The sequence below is a fragment of the Nilaparvata lugens genome, chromosome 1 (assembly GCF_014356525.2).
Source record: "Nilaparvata lugens isolate BPH chromosome 1, ASM1435652v1, whole genome shotgun sequence".
In the NCBI taxonomy this organism is placed as follows: Eukaryota; Metazoa; Arthropoda; class Insecta; order Hemiptera; family Delphacidae; genus Nilaparvata; species Nilaparvata lugens.
Genome location: NC_052504.1, coordinates 58580242 through 58599895, shown reverse-complemented (window position 1 = coordinate 58599895; position 19654 = coordinate 58580242). Strand labels below are relative to the sequence as shown.

Below are 19654 nucleotides of genomic sequence, written 5' to 3'. Positions count from 1 at the left end.
TCTTTCCTTGCCCTATTACCATAGGTAAGGAAAGTAATGCTTCCCGAAAAAAATTGAGGTACCCCAATTTCTATACGTTTCAAGGTCCCCCGACTCCAAAAAAGTGGTTTTTGGGTATTGGTTTGTGTGTGTGTGTATATGAGTATATGTGCGTCTGTGTACACGATATCTCATCTCCCAATTAACCGAATGACTTGAAATTTGGAACTTAAGGTCCTTTCACTATAAGGATCCGACACGAACAAATTCGATTAAATGCAATTCAAGATGGCGGCTGAAATGGCGAAAATGTTGTCAAAAACAGGGTTTTTCGCGATTTTCTCGAAAATGGCTCCAACGATTTTGATCAAATTTATACCTAAAATAGTCATTGATAAGCTCTATCAACTGCCACAAGTCCCATATCTGTAAAAATTTCAGGAGCTCCACCCCATCTATGCAAAGTTTGATTTTAGATTTCCAATTATCAGGTCTCAGATATAATTTAAACGAAAAATTTTGAGTGGAAAAGATTGAGCATGAAAATCTCTACAATTAATGTCCAGTAACATTTTCACCTAAAATTGAAAATAAGCTTGAAATTTGAGAAAATGTGATTATTCAATTGCAAACCGTTGGCAACTGTTGATTCTATTAAATCATTCACTATGAAGAGATAGCAGATCTCGTGTATCTCCAGCGTTATTGTCCTGTCACCAGTTGGCTCAGATCTTTGAATAGTAGACATGAGATGCGCGTGAACACTAGCTTCAGTTGATCAAATTTCATAACGGCAAGGAAAGTTGCGTGAGTGCGCCACACCTGATTTTTTTTAGATAAATTAAGAACAGTTACAAAACAGCTGGTTCCTGCATGCCGTGCAAACGTTTTGCCAAAACTGGATAGATAGCCGAACAGCTATTACAAGATAGTACCAATGTATATAGTCACTAGACTTTAAATGTTAATGAATAATATAGGTTGACAGCAGTCATTACATTGGTTTCCACTGGTTGGCAGTGGAAAAATGCTGGTCATTCACATTTTATATTGTCAATATAATGTGGAGCGAATGCTCATAACTCAAATTGAGGGCATATTACAAGTAGGTAGGGTACATGGAAGAAAACTCTGCTTTTCAATGAATTTCTGCTCTGCTGGGCAGATAGAGAATAACATCAGTCACTTTTTCAGTTCACCCATTGACTGACTACAAATTAATGTGTGAACGCCCTGATGATAACAAATGCAGACCCTCTTTCAGTAGAATAGAACAGAATATCATTCGAAAGCTGGACTTGACGAAGATGAGTTTAATTAAGGCATAAGATTATTTCCAATGAGTATTGAGAAAATCCAAACAAGTGATTTAGAGGGTTTCAAAGGTAGCCTACCCGACATTTTGTCAATTACAAAGAATTGAAAAAGCTAGAAACTCTAACTTCAATATTAAGTCAATTACTTTCTCAAACATTTTCTTAGCAGCTTCAATTAGTAGGATGAATAGAATATTCACAGTAAATATTTGAAAGAAACTCAATAAGACCAGCTTGCAATTTTATTAATAAGTCATTCCACAACATGGGGAAAATAAATGTTATTTATTCTTTGGCGATAATATTAAAAAAAATTGAACTTTCCCCAACTGTCAGTCATTTCTAAGTCAATCCTCTATCAAGGTTATGAGTAGAAGTTAAATCCCATATATTCAGGCTTTTTTTAGTAAATAATATTGAACCAGTTTAGTATAGGATGATATACAGAGTGTTCCCGAACTCCCTACTAATAGTCCAATCAAATGGTCGTTTTTTCAGGAAACAGCGCCGAAAGAATTTTTCTTGACGGTTCTATATGTATTTTGGAGCGCTGAATTTGAATCTGAAATTTGCTGACACATCAGAGGGCGGCTTTACCCCCAAAATTTCGGACTTTTTTAAATTTTCTCATTTAATCTCGTAAACCTTAAGTTTCTCAAAAAAAATCATTTTTGATAAAATTAAAGAGAATAAAATTTCCAAAAAATTAAGTGGTCGCGCATGATTCTACCATTTTTGTTTCCGAGGCTACAAATTTTCAGAAAAGGGGTATTTTTTAAGGGGTTTTCAAAATTATACAAACCTACCACTCATACCGTACCCTATAAAACTTGGATATTTTCCTAGAATAGATGAAAAACCACACATCACGTGAAAGAACAATTCATTATGAACAGGATTCCTAAGGAATTTTCAAATTTATAATGAATTGTTCTTTCACGTGATGTGTGTGGTTTTTCATCTATTCTAGGAAAATATCCGAGTTGTATAGGGTAGGAGTGGTAGGTTTGCATAATTTTGAAAACCCCTTAAAAAATACCCCTTTTAAATATACTCCTATTCGTAGTTCCGGAACCAAAAATGGTAAAATTATGCGCGACCACTCAATCTATTGGGAATTTTATTCTCTTTAATTTTGTCAAGAATGATTTTTCTTGAAAAACTCAAGGTTTATGAGATTAAATGGGAAAATTGAAAAAAGGCCTACATTTTGGGTTTTTTTTAGATTAGATTTCTTTATTTTTGTGTGTTACAATATTTACTGGCTTATACACTAATTTACATTAAATGACGATAATGCTAGTTATTCAACGAATTTTACAAAGTATAAATAATAATTAATCAATGAGAATAAAGTTTGGATGCAATTGGAATAACGATAATATAATAATGTGATGTAACTTCATAAATCGGCGGTGTTTCAACAAATAATTGTAGATTCTTTTAGAAGAATATAAAATATATCCTTCCCATTAACACACCGGTTTTGGGAGTGAAGCCGCCCTCTGGCGTGTCAGCAAATTTCAGATTCGAATTCAGCGCCGCAAAATACATATAGAACCGTCCAGAAAAATTCTTTCGGGAATGTTTCCTGAAAAACGACCATTTGACTGGACTATAATATTTCAAGGCATTTTTCCTGGGTAAGGAACATACCAGAGATATAATTCACAAACTGTCCGGAGATCCTCGGTTATTTACACAGCTGTCAAAAGACTTGTTATAGTATATTTAATTGCAAATTGATAGACACCTAATTCTTTTAAGATTGAAAAAATAGCTAGTATCTATGTGAGAAATGGCAGCTTTAGAGATAGGTTACCCCTTAATGACAAAACCAAGAGGGACATTCTATTGCACCTGGGGCTGGTGAGTGATTCTGGAGCTGGGCAGCCCCGATACTGGACCAATCACATATCGTACTATCAGGGCAGACCGACTGCCTCTCTTCAAGGCTGCTGTTGATGGTGTTGACTGGAGCAATGTTCTGAACTGTTATCAGCCAGAGAACGCATTTGGTGTTTTCTTTGAGTCTTTTATGGATGTGTTCAACAGTCATTTTCCTTTAAAAGCCAGAACTTCCAGGAAATTTGCAAGGAATCATGGAAAGTCTGTAAAGATTCTCAATGACAAATCCTGGTACACACCAAGGCTGGCACAAATCAGAAATTTGATTGTTGCTCTCCATGCAAGGATGGGGCTCATTGATGATGAGGGGGGCAGACTTCATCTCCGCAACCAGTACCTGAGAGCAAAGAGCATTTATCGAGCTGAGGTTGATGCTGCTAAAAGGGCGGCCAACATGTCAAAAATTGAATCTGCAGGAAACCCATGTAAAGCTGCCTGGGACCTCATAAACCAGATCTCCAAAGATTGTTCGAGACCTAAATGTAAAGCTACACCGGATGAATTCAACAGCTTTTTTATTGGTGAGGTGGAAAAGATAGTTGCTTCCATGAATGATGTGAGATACAATGCTCCTGGTTACAATAACAACCGAGTGAAGTTAGAACGGTGGAAGGAGGTCAGACCTGCGGATGTTGTTCGTGTTATTCGCGGCTTCAAGAACTCCCACAGTCCTGACGTCCATGGAGTTACAGTTGGTGTGCTGAAGTGTGTTGCGGATGGGATTGCTCTTCCCCTGTCTCATGTGCTCAATGTCTGTATGCGACATGGCTGTTTTCCTGATGTCCTGAAGTTATCCCGCACGATTCCAGTCTTCAAAAAGGGTGACCCTGAGTCTATGAACAACTATAGACCTATATCAATCATTCCTGTATTGGGTGAGGTGTTTGAGGTCCTAATGAAGGAGCAACTTGTGTTCCACTTCGAGAGGAATAATCTTTTTTCTGACGCACAGCATGGCTTTAGAAGTGGAAGGTCTACGTTTACAGCTGTCTCAGAGATGATTGATTTTATTGTTAAAGCCTTTGAGGAGAGAGATCTTGTTCACCTGGTCCTTGCTGATCTGAGTAAGGCATTTGATTGCGTGCCTCATGGAATTCTTCTTGAGAAGCTTGCTGGGTATGGACTGGGTGGTGAGGTGCTTGTGACCCTCAGATCCTACTTGACTGGAAGGAAGCAGATCATATCCATTGGAGGTGCTCTCTCACAGCCTATGCAGGTGGATCATGGTGTGCCACAGGGATCGGTGATGGGCCCACTACTCTTCCTGGTCATGATCAATGATCTTGGGCTTCTTGGACCGGTGCTGATGTTTGCGGATGACACCACAATTTACTCTAGGGGGCGGACGGTTGAACAAGCTGGCTTGCAGGCTCAGCAAGTTTTTGACGATGCCAAGCAGTGGTTTGAGAGAAACAGACTCTGCTTGAATGAGGGGAAGACTCAGCAACTGGTTTGTGGACTTCGCAGCCTTGCTGACTCTGCCCATAAATCAGTGGTGAAACTCCTGGGATTTGTCATTGACTCAAAATTGACATGGGCTGGCCATATTGATGGAGTTTGCACCAGGCTGGCACGAGTAATCTACTTTCTGCGTAGACTCAGAGCCCTTCTCAGCAGGAAAGATATGGTGATGGTATACTTTGCCCTTTTCCATTCCCATCTGCTGTATGGACTTCTGCTGTGGGGGCATGCAGCGGGCTGCAAGAGTGTGCTGATGCTCCAGAAGAAAGCACTTCGAGTGATCACCTCAGGAGGGCATCGTGAGCACTGTAGGCCTATCTTCATTGACCTGGGCATCCTTACGGTCTTCAACCAGTACATACTGTTGAGTCTGTTGCATGTTAAGGACACCGAGGGCAGTCATGTGCTGAGGGCTGATCGTCATGTGCACGCTACAAGGAGGAGACTTGACATTGACATACCTCGCTGCAGAACCAACAAGAGAAAAGACTCCTTCCCAATATTTGGACTGCGCCTATACAATGACCTGCCTGCTGGTGTGAAGAACCTGCAGGGTATTGCTTTTAAAAACCGAGTTGAGATCTGGCTGAAGAGGAACCCATTCTACTCAGTCAATGAGTATTTTAATGCTCACAAGGACAATATAGTTTGACCTGTCATCTTACCATTTGACGCCATCTATCCAGTTCCCTGGTCATGGATGTAGAAGGAGGAATTAAGGAATATTATTGTTTGAAGTAATCTAAAATCGTTCACAAACAACATGCAAAGCAGATGTAGATTGTTACCTAGATTATTGTGGCTTTGTGAGTAACTAAGATTTATCTTAGGTATATAATTATACATCATTATATTTAGGTATTTTTCTTATCCAGAATGAAATAGAATAGGCCTATTTGTAGGGAGTTTAGAAACACTGTGTATAAAATCTTAATAATATTTCGTTTGGCACAAACAAAAATCGACAATTAAGTAAGAAAACTTGGCAAACATCCATGGATTTGTTGCAATAAAATTCTTATAAGTTAAAACTCTTAGTCCTTGTAATGTATAATGTTTGAATTGGATCATGGTAATAGACAAATGAAATCCAAAGATTTTAACAACATATTATTGACATACAATATTTATTACATCACATTTACCTTTTTTTATTGGTTTCTTTCACTTTATCCAAATTTGATTCATATATATATTCTAAAAGACATGATAGAGTCAAAAAAACTACTAAGATGCCCATAAGAGAAATATCTATTTTCCTGTTTGCTTTGGCATCTATTTCGCTTCGTTTCAGGTTATTGACTCGTGCCTTTTCAGACTGATCCTGTCGAAATGTCCTTCCATAATGCGCCTTTGTCCAACTGTCAAAATCATAGTAAGGAGTCCTCCCATACTGAGGCACAGAGCTTCGATTTTTAAAATTGTCTTTTGTTTTGCAGGTGTCAGTACTAGAAGTAGAAGGGTTATGGAGACCCTTATCGTATAATTTCTTGCGATTGATGTTGCTCAAGATATCGTAGGCTTCAGTGATAGATCTAAACTTTTCAGCGGCTTCAGCGCTTCCATCATTCTTATCCGGATGATAAATCATTGAAAGATTATAATAAGCAGATTTTATCTCACCTACTGTTGCTCCAGGAGACAAACCTAATACACTATAGTAACATTTTCTTTTAGTAACTAAATTTCTAGAACAAAATTTTGGTATGGCTAAATTGCAATCTAACCTACATTTTAAAAACTTGAAATACATAACGGAACTTCTTTTTAAATTTACACATTTTCGATTATCACTAGAGACAAAATATAACTTAATGAATTGAAACCTGAAAGATGAAAGTAACAATTCATAGTTTGAGAATCCGATCAAAATTCAGTGCTTGTCTATTTCTAACCTAGTAACCTTGTTGTTGATGAAAACTTGGACTGATCCAGCTTGATTATAAAACAGCTGTAGCTGTAGTTATATGAACAAAACCACATCTGTACCCTTAGACCAGTTATAGAATAGACACAGCCCATTGTATATCCATAGTGAAAGTCGATGTAGCCAAAGTCTACTGCCATATCACGATATCGTGACGTCAGCATCGGATAGAAAACTTCTGTAGAGTCTGTTTACATTGTTTTCTTTTTCAGCGGAGTTTACCATTTTCATAGATAATAATATACTTTCATCTGAAATAGACACAATCAGCTATGGAAAACAATGTAAACAAACTGCAGTAAAGTTTTCTATCCGATGCTGACGTCGCGAGGTGCAGTCTTCAGAAAAAAGTTTCTATCAAACATAATTTATTAATAGTCTACTCACTAATGCATGGATTATTATTAGATGTGAAAATTACCAATACCAGAGTAGGCCAGTAAATTATTCGTATCAGTCCGATTTTGGATGAGAAAAACATATGGGCCTATAGTGAGGTCCACTTTATAATGGCAGTGGATAAAGATAGAAGAATAGCGATGCCGATTCTCTCCATTAATTAATTATATTTCTACACTGTCAAAAACATAATTGGCATCGTTGTGGACCTAGATAAGGGTAGTACCACCGGGTTTGTCGAATGATAGACAAGTATAGCAAAACCAAAGTTGAAAAAATACTGTCATTATAACGTGGACCTCACTACAGGCTATACTACTGTGGCTTGCACAAGCTTAGAAGACTCACTGTTACTAGTGTATTGTAATACACTATAGCACATACTTACAGCAAACATACTTACAGCATGTTTTACTGTTATCATATGGTCATAATTATAATACAATTAATATAAATGTCTCTTCATAGATTTCTTTGCATCATTTCTGAAATTCCCACACTTACATGATTTGAAATGTTATCAGAATACCTAGTGCATTGCTATTATTATATATTTAATAATCCTGTGTTAATAATCATCATGAGTCAACATAATTCATTTTAAATATAAAGAAAATAAAAATCTCAGTACCCTTTTTCTAAAATATTTTATCACAACATGTTTTTTAAAAATATTTAAAAAAAAGGGTACTGAGATTTTTATTTTCTTATATTTATATTACAAGTAGCCCTATACAGGAAAGAGATAAATAATTCATTTTATTTACCTACTTTTATTGTGAAAAATATGAGATTGTTATCAGCTGAATTGTGATTAATTTTTGAAACCTTTCAATTTCAAATTGTTCATTTTTCTCTGGTAATTATGTAGCATATTTTACTGTTTGCTTATCATAGTCATATAATATAATAAAATGTTTCTTCGTTATTTGCTTCATTTCTGAAACTCCCACTCTTACATTATTTGAAATTACACTAATGCACACCTACATAATTCTACATTTATAGCCTGCTGTAAGTAGGCCTATATTATTAAATTAAGATATTTCCTTAAACAATAAATCATAAATCTTTCCTTTAACAATAACAATAAATCATATAATCTAAAAAACAATAGTATATCCTATCAAAATGAACATAAGACTGTGTTTAATAGTTTCGATTAAACACAGCCCTCCTTTGGACTGTGTACGAACAAAATTCGGGATTGGAATAATAAGGACTATGAGCCTGTTTTTTCATTCCCAATCATTTCATGACAGTTTATATTTGTCCTTGTTAAATAAATAAAAATAAATAGATGATACGCTTCTCTGAAATCTGGCCCAAAGTCCCTTGCTTGTGAAAAGTTGACAATACTGAAACTACTGTAGTCACAAATGAAAAAAATCTTTTCTTTATTCATATTCAACCTATTTTATTATTTTTGCTCTCAAAAAGTTAACAATGAACTGTTCAATAAAGTAAAAATAACGCTTCCATGGAATAAGACATACAATATAGAAATAAAATAGAAATTGAAACTGTGCAATGTATTTTTCCATAAGAGCCAATGTGTTACAAAATGACGAATCCAACAGCAATGCGGGTTGCCTATCTTTACCAGGTGCCTCACTTTCTTTGTGTTGCTAGTCCATTCCAGTTAGTATACAGTTAAAAGTTTGGGAAAAGTTTGGAAGAAAATTTTTGACCCCGCAGTCCTGTTTAGGGTAGTGAGGAGGTAAACATATCAAAAGTCATCACCCCTAACCCCTGTGCTAAAGGGGTGGGGGTGGTTCAAAGGTACCATTTTTTGGTTTCTCGCATATAACTCGAAAATTATGCATTTTAAAGACATGACTATTCTTTAAGAAATTGAAGCTTACATTATTTCCTACAATATTGATCTTACAACTTTTTCTATATCTCTTTCACTTTTCGAGATATCCGCTCTAAAAGATGTGTAAAAAAACACATTTTCCTTCGATTTTTGCTCTTTTAACTTTTTTAATATCGATGGGAAAAATCCATGCTGATCATAAGCTTATAGAGCATCAAATTCTCTTCAATTCTATGTATAATTTCACAAGTTTACGCACATCCCCACGACTGTTGCAACAGCTTCATTGTTGAGTGTGAGATATTCAGTTATGCAAAAATAGGTAGCCAATTGACAAAGGAATTTGGAGATAATGCTTTGAACACAATTTTTGACTTCGTAGCTTTGTTGGGACCAGTTAGGGGGTGAACAAATCAAAAGTCCCCATCTCTACGCCTTGTGCTAAAGGTATGAGCGTGGTTTAAAAGTTGCATTTTTGAATGTTCTGCTTACACGCTCATATCTTGAGGAAAATGCGTTCAACCGACATGACTAACTGTTCAGAAATAGAGCATGATGAATTCTCTAAAATATTTGTTCTGTGGTGATTTGTGGAATCTCCAACAGTTTCCGAGATATACGCTCTTAAATGTGTGAATTTTTTAAAATAACAGCTTTTAATCTTATTTTTTGATGTTTCAGGGCCTACAACTCTCCAACAATGCATCGTAAAAATGAATTCTCACCGTAGATTTGTAGAGCTTTGTTTTCTCTTTAATTTGATGTATTATTTCACTACTTAATGTTTTCATTCTATTGTTATTTCCTATAATATTCATCTTCAACTTTTTCTCTAGTTTTAGAGATATCCGCTCTTGAAGGTGTGACATTTTTGTAAAAACACGTTTGCCTCCATTTTTTTCAATTTTTGTTCTTATAACTTTTTAAAAATAGACGGGAAAAATCCATGCTGATTATGAGCTTATAGAGCATTAAATTCTCTTCAATTTTATGTATAATTTTACACACTATTGCGAATTTCCCTGCACCTTTTGCAGCAGCAACACTAAACACTAAATTGAGTGTGAAATCTCCATTTCTGCAACAATATACCAATTGACAAAGGAATTAGAAGGGAATGTTTTAAACACAATTTTTGACTTTGCAGCTTTGTTGAGACTAGTTGAGAGGAGAACATATGAAAAGTCCCCATTCCTAACTCATGTGCTAAGGGGATGAGGGTGGTTTTAAAGTTGGATTTTTCAGCTTTTTGCTCCCTCGCTCATATCTTGAGAACAATGCATTAAACACAAATTTATTAAACTTGAATTTTAAAAAAACACTTTTGAAGTGAAAATACACTTACTTTTGTAGTGACGATCGTTTCGACCTGTTGTCTGAAACTCAGACAGTCTGATGATGTCCAACAACAGGTCGAAACGATCGTCACTACAAAAGTAAGTGTATTTTCACTTCAAAAGTGCTTTTTAAAATTCTAGTTTAATTTTAACAGTGAAAAAGTATGGATACACAACAGAGTAAAAATTTATTATTATTGCTGCCGTCGAACGGCAGTTGCATTGTGTTCTGGTATTCAACCGGCGCCGGATCCGGTGAAAAAGCCGGTACGGCAGTTTTGCCGTGTCGTATGTCCCTAAGCTCATAAAAATTATATTATAATAATTTTCTGAGTCACTTTCGACACACCGTACATGTGGCCCCCAACCTAACTTGTTATTTAAGTACTTGTAATTATCAATACGGTAGCCTAAAGCTGCGTTTACACCAAAGTTAATTACAAAATGTTGATAACTTAGTCCTTATAGATTCTATTACATTGAACATAACTTATCATACAAAAAAATTAACATATATGTGTTTGTCAGGTTTCGTTCAATCTAATAGAATCTACACAGGTATTAAGTTATTAACAAAATGTTTATTTTTCCGTCCTTATACATTTTATTAGATCAAACGGAGCTTGACAAACACATTATTTATGCACATCATGTGTATGATACGGAAAGTTATGTGCAATCTAATAGAATCTATAAGGACGGAAAAACATTTTGTTAATAACTTTGGTGTAAACGCAGCTTTAATGATGCCGCATTTACAATGAATGATAAGTGTTTGTGCAAGGTAGGACTGTAGTTTGTAAAGTTATCGCGTATATTCAAGGCAACTTCCTGTGTTGTATTTGATTACAAAATATAATCCCTGGACCGTTTTATCCCTTCCACAGCAACGAAACGTTATTTTAAATAGCAATAAAATTCCAAGTCAATCAGATGAGCTGCTTTCAGCTATTTAGTCGTTTAGTAAGCATGTCGTGATTTTATTTGAAAAATAGGAATATAGCGGTCAGGCATGCGCACTTGGCTTCCACCTTCACTCACATAAAAAAAATTAGGAATCAACTTATAAGACCACATCTCTATAGATCTTATTCAGATGGAAAATCTAAATAATCTGCATTACATCTTCTGCATTATATGCAGACTCTTTCAGACTATAAAGGTAAAGTGCATTAGGGTTGTTTCACACTTATAAGGAGCCAGCCAGGTCATTTGATATGATTATTCTATATTACATTATATTCATTAAATATTACATAAAAATGAACAATGGCTTTCTTAAATTTCAAATAATTTTTCATTCATATACAGTGAATGAACTTGTGTGAGAATGTGTGCAATAATCATTATAAATATTAACATATTGATTTATTTCAATATCATATTCAATTATTATGTTCTTCATTATAAAATATTTACATATATTTATATTACCATATTCAAGTGTCCCCACACAGGGTAGCCTATATTAAAATCACATAATAGAAATCAGTACACAATATTGCATTTGCTTTTTGTTATGTATTTGATTGTTTATTTATTTTTTGAATAAAGAATTTAAATTTGTTTTTTTTTGAATATTTTAGTAAATTATTTTTTGTTTTCTATAAAATATTACATTTTTGTGAGAAATATGTACAGTAATTTTTAATTATATTTTTAAATGTAATTTTTTATCTATCAAATTGATAAATAATTCCAGTTATTATAATATAGGCCTACATATATTATAAGACCACATCAATAAACATTTATTGAAATTCTATTGTTACAAATTTATTTTTCTATGGATATTCTGAATATTGTCAACAGTGTTATAGTGATTTAAGATTTTCCACATTCTGGGGAACAGAAGCCTTGAACAATAATTATATTAATTTGAATATTATTCGCAAATTGAATTAATAACAATAGCAATTTATGCAATATTCTGAACATGATCAAACTTCAAAGATGACTGAATATAATTATTATTACTGTTAACCAATTTTAATAAATTCAAGGTCAAAATCACAAGTTTAATAGCAAATATCGTTCTTGAACTGTAGGTCAGTTGACAAAAAACCAATAATCGTTTCCAAGATATAATGGTACTTGAGAAGTATTTAGTAACTAATTAGTTGTGAAATGCCTAAATAGTGGTGAGCAATGGAGCAACCATCCCTTCAAATAAGAGTAAACCTGGATTTTTTGAATTGACACACTAACAACTCTCTTTGCAGAGAGGATTTGTTTGTAGGGATGTCAATCCCGGGACTGATTTCCAATCCCGGTATTTCGGAATTATCCAATATCAATCCCGGGACTAATCTCGGTATTGGCAAAAATAAGTTTCATGCATTTTTAACCAATTGTTCCTCCTCAATTACATGTTCAGTAACAGTGTGTGGAGATGATAAAGGGCTCATTATAGAGGAAGAGGATATTATTATAATGGAAAAAATACTTAGGAATAATATTAAAATTATACATTCTATTTCTATAAAAATGTTTCCAAGATTAGAAGTTACTTTCTTTAACAGCTGAACTACTAATAAATGGAATTTCGTAGAGCCAACTATATTTATTTCAACTAGATATTCTACTTATAGAATAGAATGACCGCCTTTATTTTTTACTTATGATTGAGAAAGAGAAGAGAAGAGGAATAATTAGACAGAGAATGAATAGTTGGTGCTTGTTCATTTCTGATTTCTGAAGTCTTTTCAAAGTTCTGAGTGCATTTCAAGGGAATGATATCAACACTATTGGAAATTAAATGGAAAAGACTAAGAAATAATTGTCAACTATTGCAAATATTGCGCCGTCTAGACTGGTAATTTTGTGGTGCTGTATAAACAGAAACAAACGTAGAGGCATAACAACCGATCAACAACCATTCTGCGAATGATGCGAACCGATAATGCGAATTATATTTAGCCACTAGCCTACATAGTACAGTATATTATGTATATGCAACTGTAGGCTGTGTCTGTAGAATAAATTAGTCAACACTTGGAACAATAAATTTACTTATGCAAAACTCACATCCATCACCATAAATGAATTCAATATTAAATTGTTTTTGGAAAAATACGATTCACAATCTCAGGGTTTCTAATCCCGAAAATCCCGTGATTGACGCTGGAAAATCCCGGGATTTTTAGGTATCGAAAATGAATCCTGGGTTCGGGATCGACATCCCTATATTTGTTTGGCATGAGTTTTTCTGCTACTGTATGAGCTAGGAACAGTTTTCATAATTCGAATACACAACTGGAACAAACAGCATAGCCTACTTGAGACACCAGTAACAGGACATCATCCCTAAAAAATAATCAAAAAGTGAAGCTGGTTCGTCGATTTATGAAAATTGCTGAGAGCGGTTAGGCTAATATTCATACTTTGATGGCAACTTATGCAGTGGTCCTCTCGTCAAATGACTTGAGATCCAAAAAAATAAATTGAATTTCATCCAATAGCGAATAGCCTGCTATGTTAAAAAATCCAACATAAGAGTAATTCATAAAGAATATTACTGATGAGAATTAAAAATGGTTTCTCATGAATAGAATACTAGGAAGAATGTTTTTCATGAATTAATTGGTAAAATATTTTAAACTAATTTAGCTTATTCTAACTATTCTTGTAAGCAGGAGCTTAATAATAAATAGAATCGTTGCTTATCATTCAATAAGTTTTATTGTTATAAAATAAGAGGCAGACATAATATATTATCAGTACATTGACGTAAACTATTTATCAACTACTTTTTGTTTAGTTACAGTACTAGATAAATATTCGCATCCTACTTTAGTTCTCTCTAATCATTATCATTACGTAACTACTGATAGCACGAAAACTTGACATTACTTCAAAGGTCTAATTCCTTTTACTGTAATGTATTACAAATATTATATACATAAACGTTCTAGATATGTGTAGCAAATTTATTAATAGTATATCAATAAATAAAGTTCAAGTTCACATAGTTTCTTGGGTTTCAGTTACAGTTATTCTAAGAGCACATTTTTTAAATTTTATAACACTAGACCTATCTTAATTTTTTAACCTGAGGCACTTACTATAAACAGGAACAATATTTATTTCAAATACAGTATAGGCTTCGAATTACAGAGTTAAATTTCAATAAGGTATTTAAATAAATAATATACACAACATTGAAAATACTGATATTCTCTGCACATAACAAGAATTTCAAAAATAAAATCTGACAGAAAAAGTTTTACATTAGGCTATGGTATTGTATTGTAAAAGTTATGTTAGATTATTTTTGAAAAAAAAATGAAATTCAAATATGTAAGAGCTTAAAAAATTATTTCTTTCAGTAAGAGAAATACAGTGGTTTGGTTAGGCCTAGCTGGTAATTTGTGATCAGTAAAAATCTATAACTCAACTTTCACTCATTGATACACCAGAAACATCTGCAGGTTGTTTAGATAATAATCATCATCATAATTATTGATTATTTATTAATCTATAATGTTGTATTCAAATAGAAATACAATGGACAATAAAAGTCCATTAAGTTAAGCATGGTGAAGAAGTCATGAATATTTGGTGTGAATTGATACAACAGAGTATAATATACCTAATAAATATTTCCTGATATAATAAATACAGAAATAATGTAATAATGAAATACAAATTTAAAAACAACTTCTTTTCCACCTTCACAATAGAGAATAAAATATGAAACATTGTTCGGCAAGTAATTGGGAATAAGTTACGGTACTTTACCTAATAACTAGCAAAATTTTCAAGAGATCAGAATTGATTAAGCAAATTCAGATAATAAGCAATACAACTAATGCTAAATATATATTTTCAGGTTTGTGAAAAAGTAAAATGGTAGAGCCTACAGTCCTGAAATTATAAAGCAGGAGTTCCTATAATTACGGTAACAAGGGTAGATGGGGAAAATTGCTATGAGGAATCTTAATCTGTATGAACTCTGATATAAAATTGATCTCGTAAATTGAAAGAATCTAAGTCAAATTAGAATAATATATTAGACACATATATAATTTGTATTTACAAACATATAAATTCTAGTTTGTGCTAGAACTAAGTTTTGTGCTTGGATATGGGATAAGTTAGGTCAATAACACTATACCTAGCTAGGAAAAGAACCTTGAATTATCTTGATATCATATTAGCAAGAAAATATATGCCATCAAGTATACTAATGTAGCACAAATTATAATATTGATTGATTGATTATTTGTATTTATTAGGGCGGAGATAGGACTCCAGGTCCTCTCTGCCACACAACCCTTTACAAAATAAAAACAAATTTAGGTATTGGGTGATAAATAAATTAAACCTAACAATTAGTAGGATAGGAACAACAATGCTTAAGACTTATTCGTGTCCGTCCAACGGCACAATTATTATAGAGAAACAGTACAAACACTAGATAGTCTGCATAGAAGTGGTTTGGTGTACAATTTGAAAACTGGAATTCGTCTGTCTGTACTAGCATTCTCACAATCACACTCGATTATTGGATTTTGCTCATCACATCCTTAGTGAATTTAAAGCTATTTGGTGACTGGTCTACATGATAACATAGCTGTGGGTATTTTTAATTAGCTTATATTAATATTAAGGCACTATATGCCGTTTCTACACCATGCTGGGAGATAGTCTAGTTTATCAGCAAAAGTTGAATGAGGCTTACTCTTACACACTTTGCTTTATCAAGTCATACTACTTAGTTTTGTAAACTATTTTACAACCAAGTGGTGATAAAAGACAGGACTAAAAACATAGCGAGAGTTCATGCTATGAACATTCAATGCAAGTAGTTTTTTAGTAGTACGGTAGGAAAAAGGACTGGTATGAAATTTACTTCTCATGATGTTAATCTATATTAGATTTTGCAGTAGACTGATAAGTCAAATTACTGTAGTGTACCTAGTGTTTCCTGACTTCTGACACTAGCACTGTTTAAAAGCGTTTCAAAGATGCTCGATAGTTATAATTGTCATAGATTGTTGTGTTGTTCTATATTATACAAACTGTTCTTAATAATTGTATTTTTAGGTGTTTGATCTATTTGTGTTGATTCAACTATTCACTCGGACGTCTAAGCTATTCTACTATGACCTAGTGCATGGTTTACATAATAGTAGTCTAGCAGTTTCTATATTTCAGACCATTTTGCTCTGGCTGGAGAAATTCATTGATGATGGCCTCTATCATTTCGGTCTGAGTATTCAGCAGAGCAGCCACATCCTTTTCATCAGGATGAGCACATAGTTCAGTGTAATACTTGAGTTTGGGTTCTGTTCCACTAGCTCGTAGAGTAGCTACCAAACCATTGGTAAATGTGAATGTAATCATTGGACTGCTTGAAGATATTGGCAGGTTGGGCTTATAATCATGTTGTTCTCTTGTTGTGTCGTACCCTAGAACAAGGTCGCGTACATTTTTTACTGTATATTTTCCATTAAGAATAGACTCTGGATAAGTTTTAGGGGAGCCGGTGAAATGGTTTAGCCTGTGAAAAATGGTTTTATATACAGCAGGATCTTCACAAATCAGGTATGAGTTGTTGGTTAAATGTTTACCATAGGTGTCATAAATAATATTCAGTTGATCTTGGAGAGTCAAGCCTTGTTTATTGAGCCATGTTGCTAACTTTGCGACACAGACCGCGGCTGATATTCCATCCTTGTCTAGAACCACATTACCGCACATGAATCCAATCGCCTCTTCAAAAGCAAACAGAACTGTATTTCCTTCATTTTCCATAGACAACTCTAAGGAACGCTTGCCTAGCCATTTGAATCCAGTTAATGTTTCTTCAAAATTGAACCCTTCAGCCTGGGACATTGTCTTCAAAATTTTGGAAGATACAGCACTACTTAGGAAATACAATTTGGTTGGGTCAAAATCTCTTTCGAGTCGTAGTTTTTCAACCATGAAGCACCACCAACCGAGAAGGGCACCTATTTCATTGCCATTAAATATTTTCCAATGACCATCAACACTTTTTTCAGCAACAGCAAGTCTATCTGCATCTGGGTCATTAGCTAGAATAATGCTACTTCCATGTCTATTAGCAGTTTCGATAGATAGATTAAGGCAGCTCTTACCTTCCTCTGGGTTTGGAAACTTGACAGTAGGGAATTCAGGGTCTGGAAGAATTTGCTCTTCTACTGGTATGACTGGCTTTAGTTTGGCATGTTCAAATGCTTCTACAATGTAAGGGTATCCTACACCATGCATAGCTGTATATGTTATTTCAATACTACTGTCTGGATCAAATGGTCCCTCCCACAGTTTTGAATGATAGGCTACTGTAACTTCATTCAAAGGATCGAGAAGACTTTCGTTGTAACTTTCAGTACTTGATAAATCCCAGGACGTATCCAACGGTAGAAGACATTCTTGAATGCATTTTTCAATCTCCTTATCAAATGGACTATTTATTTGAACTCCATGCTTCCAATAAACTTTGTATCCATTGTCCTCTTTTGGGTTGTGCGAGGCAGTGATCATGATTCCAAGATCACCAAGAAGAGCAGTACCAAAAGAAACGAACGGTGTTGGGACGATTTTTGAAAACAACCACACCTTGCAACCACCATTAAGAAATACATTAGAAACCAACTGTGCAAACCTATAGCTATTGTGTCGACCATCATAGCCAATTATCACTTTGGGTTGAGAGCCAATAGCTGTTTTCCCCTGAATCCATTTTAGAAGACCTTGAGAGGTTTGGATAATAACTAAATCATTCATTTGAGCATAACCAGGTCCCATTCTACCTCTGATACCTGCAGTACCAAAGCTTAGTCGCTTTAAAAATAGTTTTTCAAGAATTTTCACATTACCTTCTTTTATTAAGAACGTAGCTTCACTTCTGAATTTTTCGTTGCGATTCCAATACATCCATTCCTTAATTTTACCATCTAGTTCTTGATTTCCGGTGTTCACTTTTATTTCCATTTTTATAAATAAAATAAAAATGTGGTAGGCCTACGAGTAATGTTTAACAGTTTTGCAACTCAACACTGAGAGAATAATGTTAGTTGATTACTTAACAACGTAAATAACAGATCACTTTTAACGATAATCACAAAATTCTATTCTAGTAATAATAGGAACTTGAACTGAACCATTATTGTATGATATCAAAATCAAATCTGATAGACATTTGACATTATTTCCTTTGTGTGATTTTATTTTTAAGTTGTTGTCAGTAGCGTCGTCTGCACTGTAATAATGCGCCCGTTCTGGGGATATAAAATGTCTTCATGTGTACGTTCTGGGAACAGTAAATTGTTCTAGTTCCAATCTATCGTCCAATCTATCACGTGACTGGTTGTTTTTGGCGCACACTTTTGAAATAATTAATTTCAGTACAGAAACTGTTATTATAAATATCGCCTATAATATTTGAACATTTTGAAACTAAATTAGGAAATTGAAGAAGTTTTGGGCAATAGCCTGTTTTTTTTCTTTTTTGATCGTTGTATTGTTTTTGCTAACCTAATAAATACATAGATGAATATATATATAAATTAAACAGGAGACACAAGATATAAATAGATTGAAAACACTTGAAAACTTACATTAGAAATGGGGGAAATTTTCAGAGACTGAGTCTCCTTCCTCAACCGAGCAGACTGCAGTTTGTAAGTGTAAGCAGTCTAATGTAAGTTTTTAAGTGTTTTCAATCTATTTATATCTTGTGTCTCCTGTTTTAATTTATATTACAAACTTTAAAGTGTCTATATATATATATATGAATGAATAAATTATTACGTCAGAGGTTCCCAAACTTTTTTGACCCACAGCTCCCTTTGAATACAGACATGGCTTGGTGGCGCACCTAGTATAATTTATTTGCATTGCATTATTTATTATTATCAAAGTTTCAGTTTATATTCTTAAACGTTATTTGCTAATATACTTTACATAACATTGTAAATAAGAATGTTACTCTTTTTTTAACACATGCATCAGGATTTAATAAACAAAATTAAACACACAAGTTGTATCATATTTATTGCAAAAAAATTAAACTTGAATCATAATAATAAATAAATAATAATAATAGCTTTATTGACATTCTTTTAGAACAAAAGCCTCTCTATTTGAGGTATTTGAGTTGACAACAGTTTATATACAGTTTATATTAAGTTCCTTTCATAATTTCGACACTATTTTGCACCACATTTCTCTGTCTCTGGCTGTAGTGGTCCATGCATAGCCGACTCTCTGGTTCATTTCGTCCCTCCATCTTGTGGTTGGTCGTCCTCCTCTTCTCTTCTTATCCCTCGGAATCAGTCGGTGCAGATCTTGGTCTATCGGTCCTCCTGCATTCTGGCCACATGCCCTGCCCACTTCCATTTCGCGATGTGAGCCTCCTTTTGCATGTACTTCACTCTCACTCTGCTCAATACATCGCTGTTCCTCACCCTTTGACTCAGCTTGATTCCCAGGATACTGCGTAGCATTCTTGTTTGTGTCGTCTCTAGTCTCTTATCCAACC

General features: G+C 34.2%; 1 protein-coding gene across 1 annotated transcript; it reads right to left on the bottom strand.

Annotated features, from left to right (window-relative positions):
• Positions 1 to 13810: 13810 nt before the first annotated feature.
• Positions 13811 to 18430, bottom strand: LOC111052301 (glucose 1,6-bisphosphate synthase). Its single transcript, XM_022338938.2, has one exon. It carries the CDS (start codon positions 18103 to 18105, stop codon positions 16285 to 16287), a length of 1821 nt encoding a protein of 606 aa, XP_022194630.2. The 5' UTR covers positions 18106 to 18430; the 3' UTR covers positions 13811 to 16284.
• Positions 18431 to 19654: the final 1224 nt, after the last annotated feature.

Coding starts and splice junctions, on each gene's coding strand:
- LOC111052301 (XM_022338938.2), bottom strand. CDS start 18,105: ATGGAAATAAAAGTGAACACCGGAAATCAAGAACTAGATGGTAAAATT.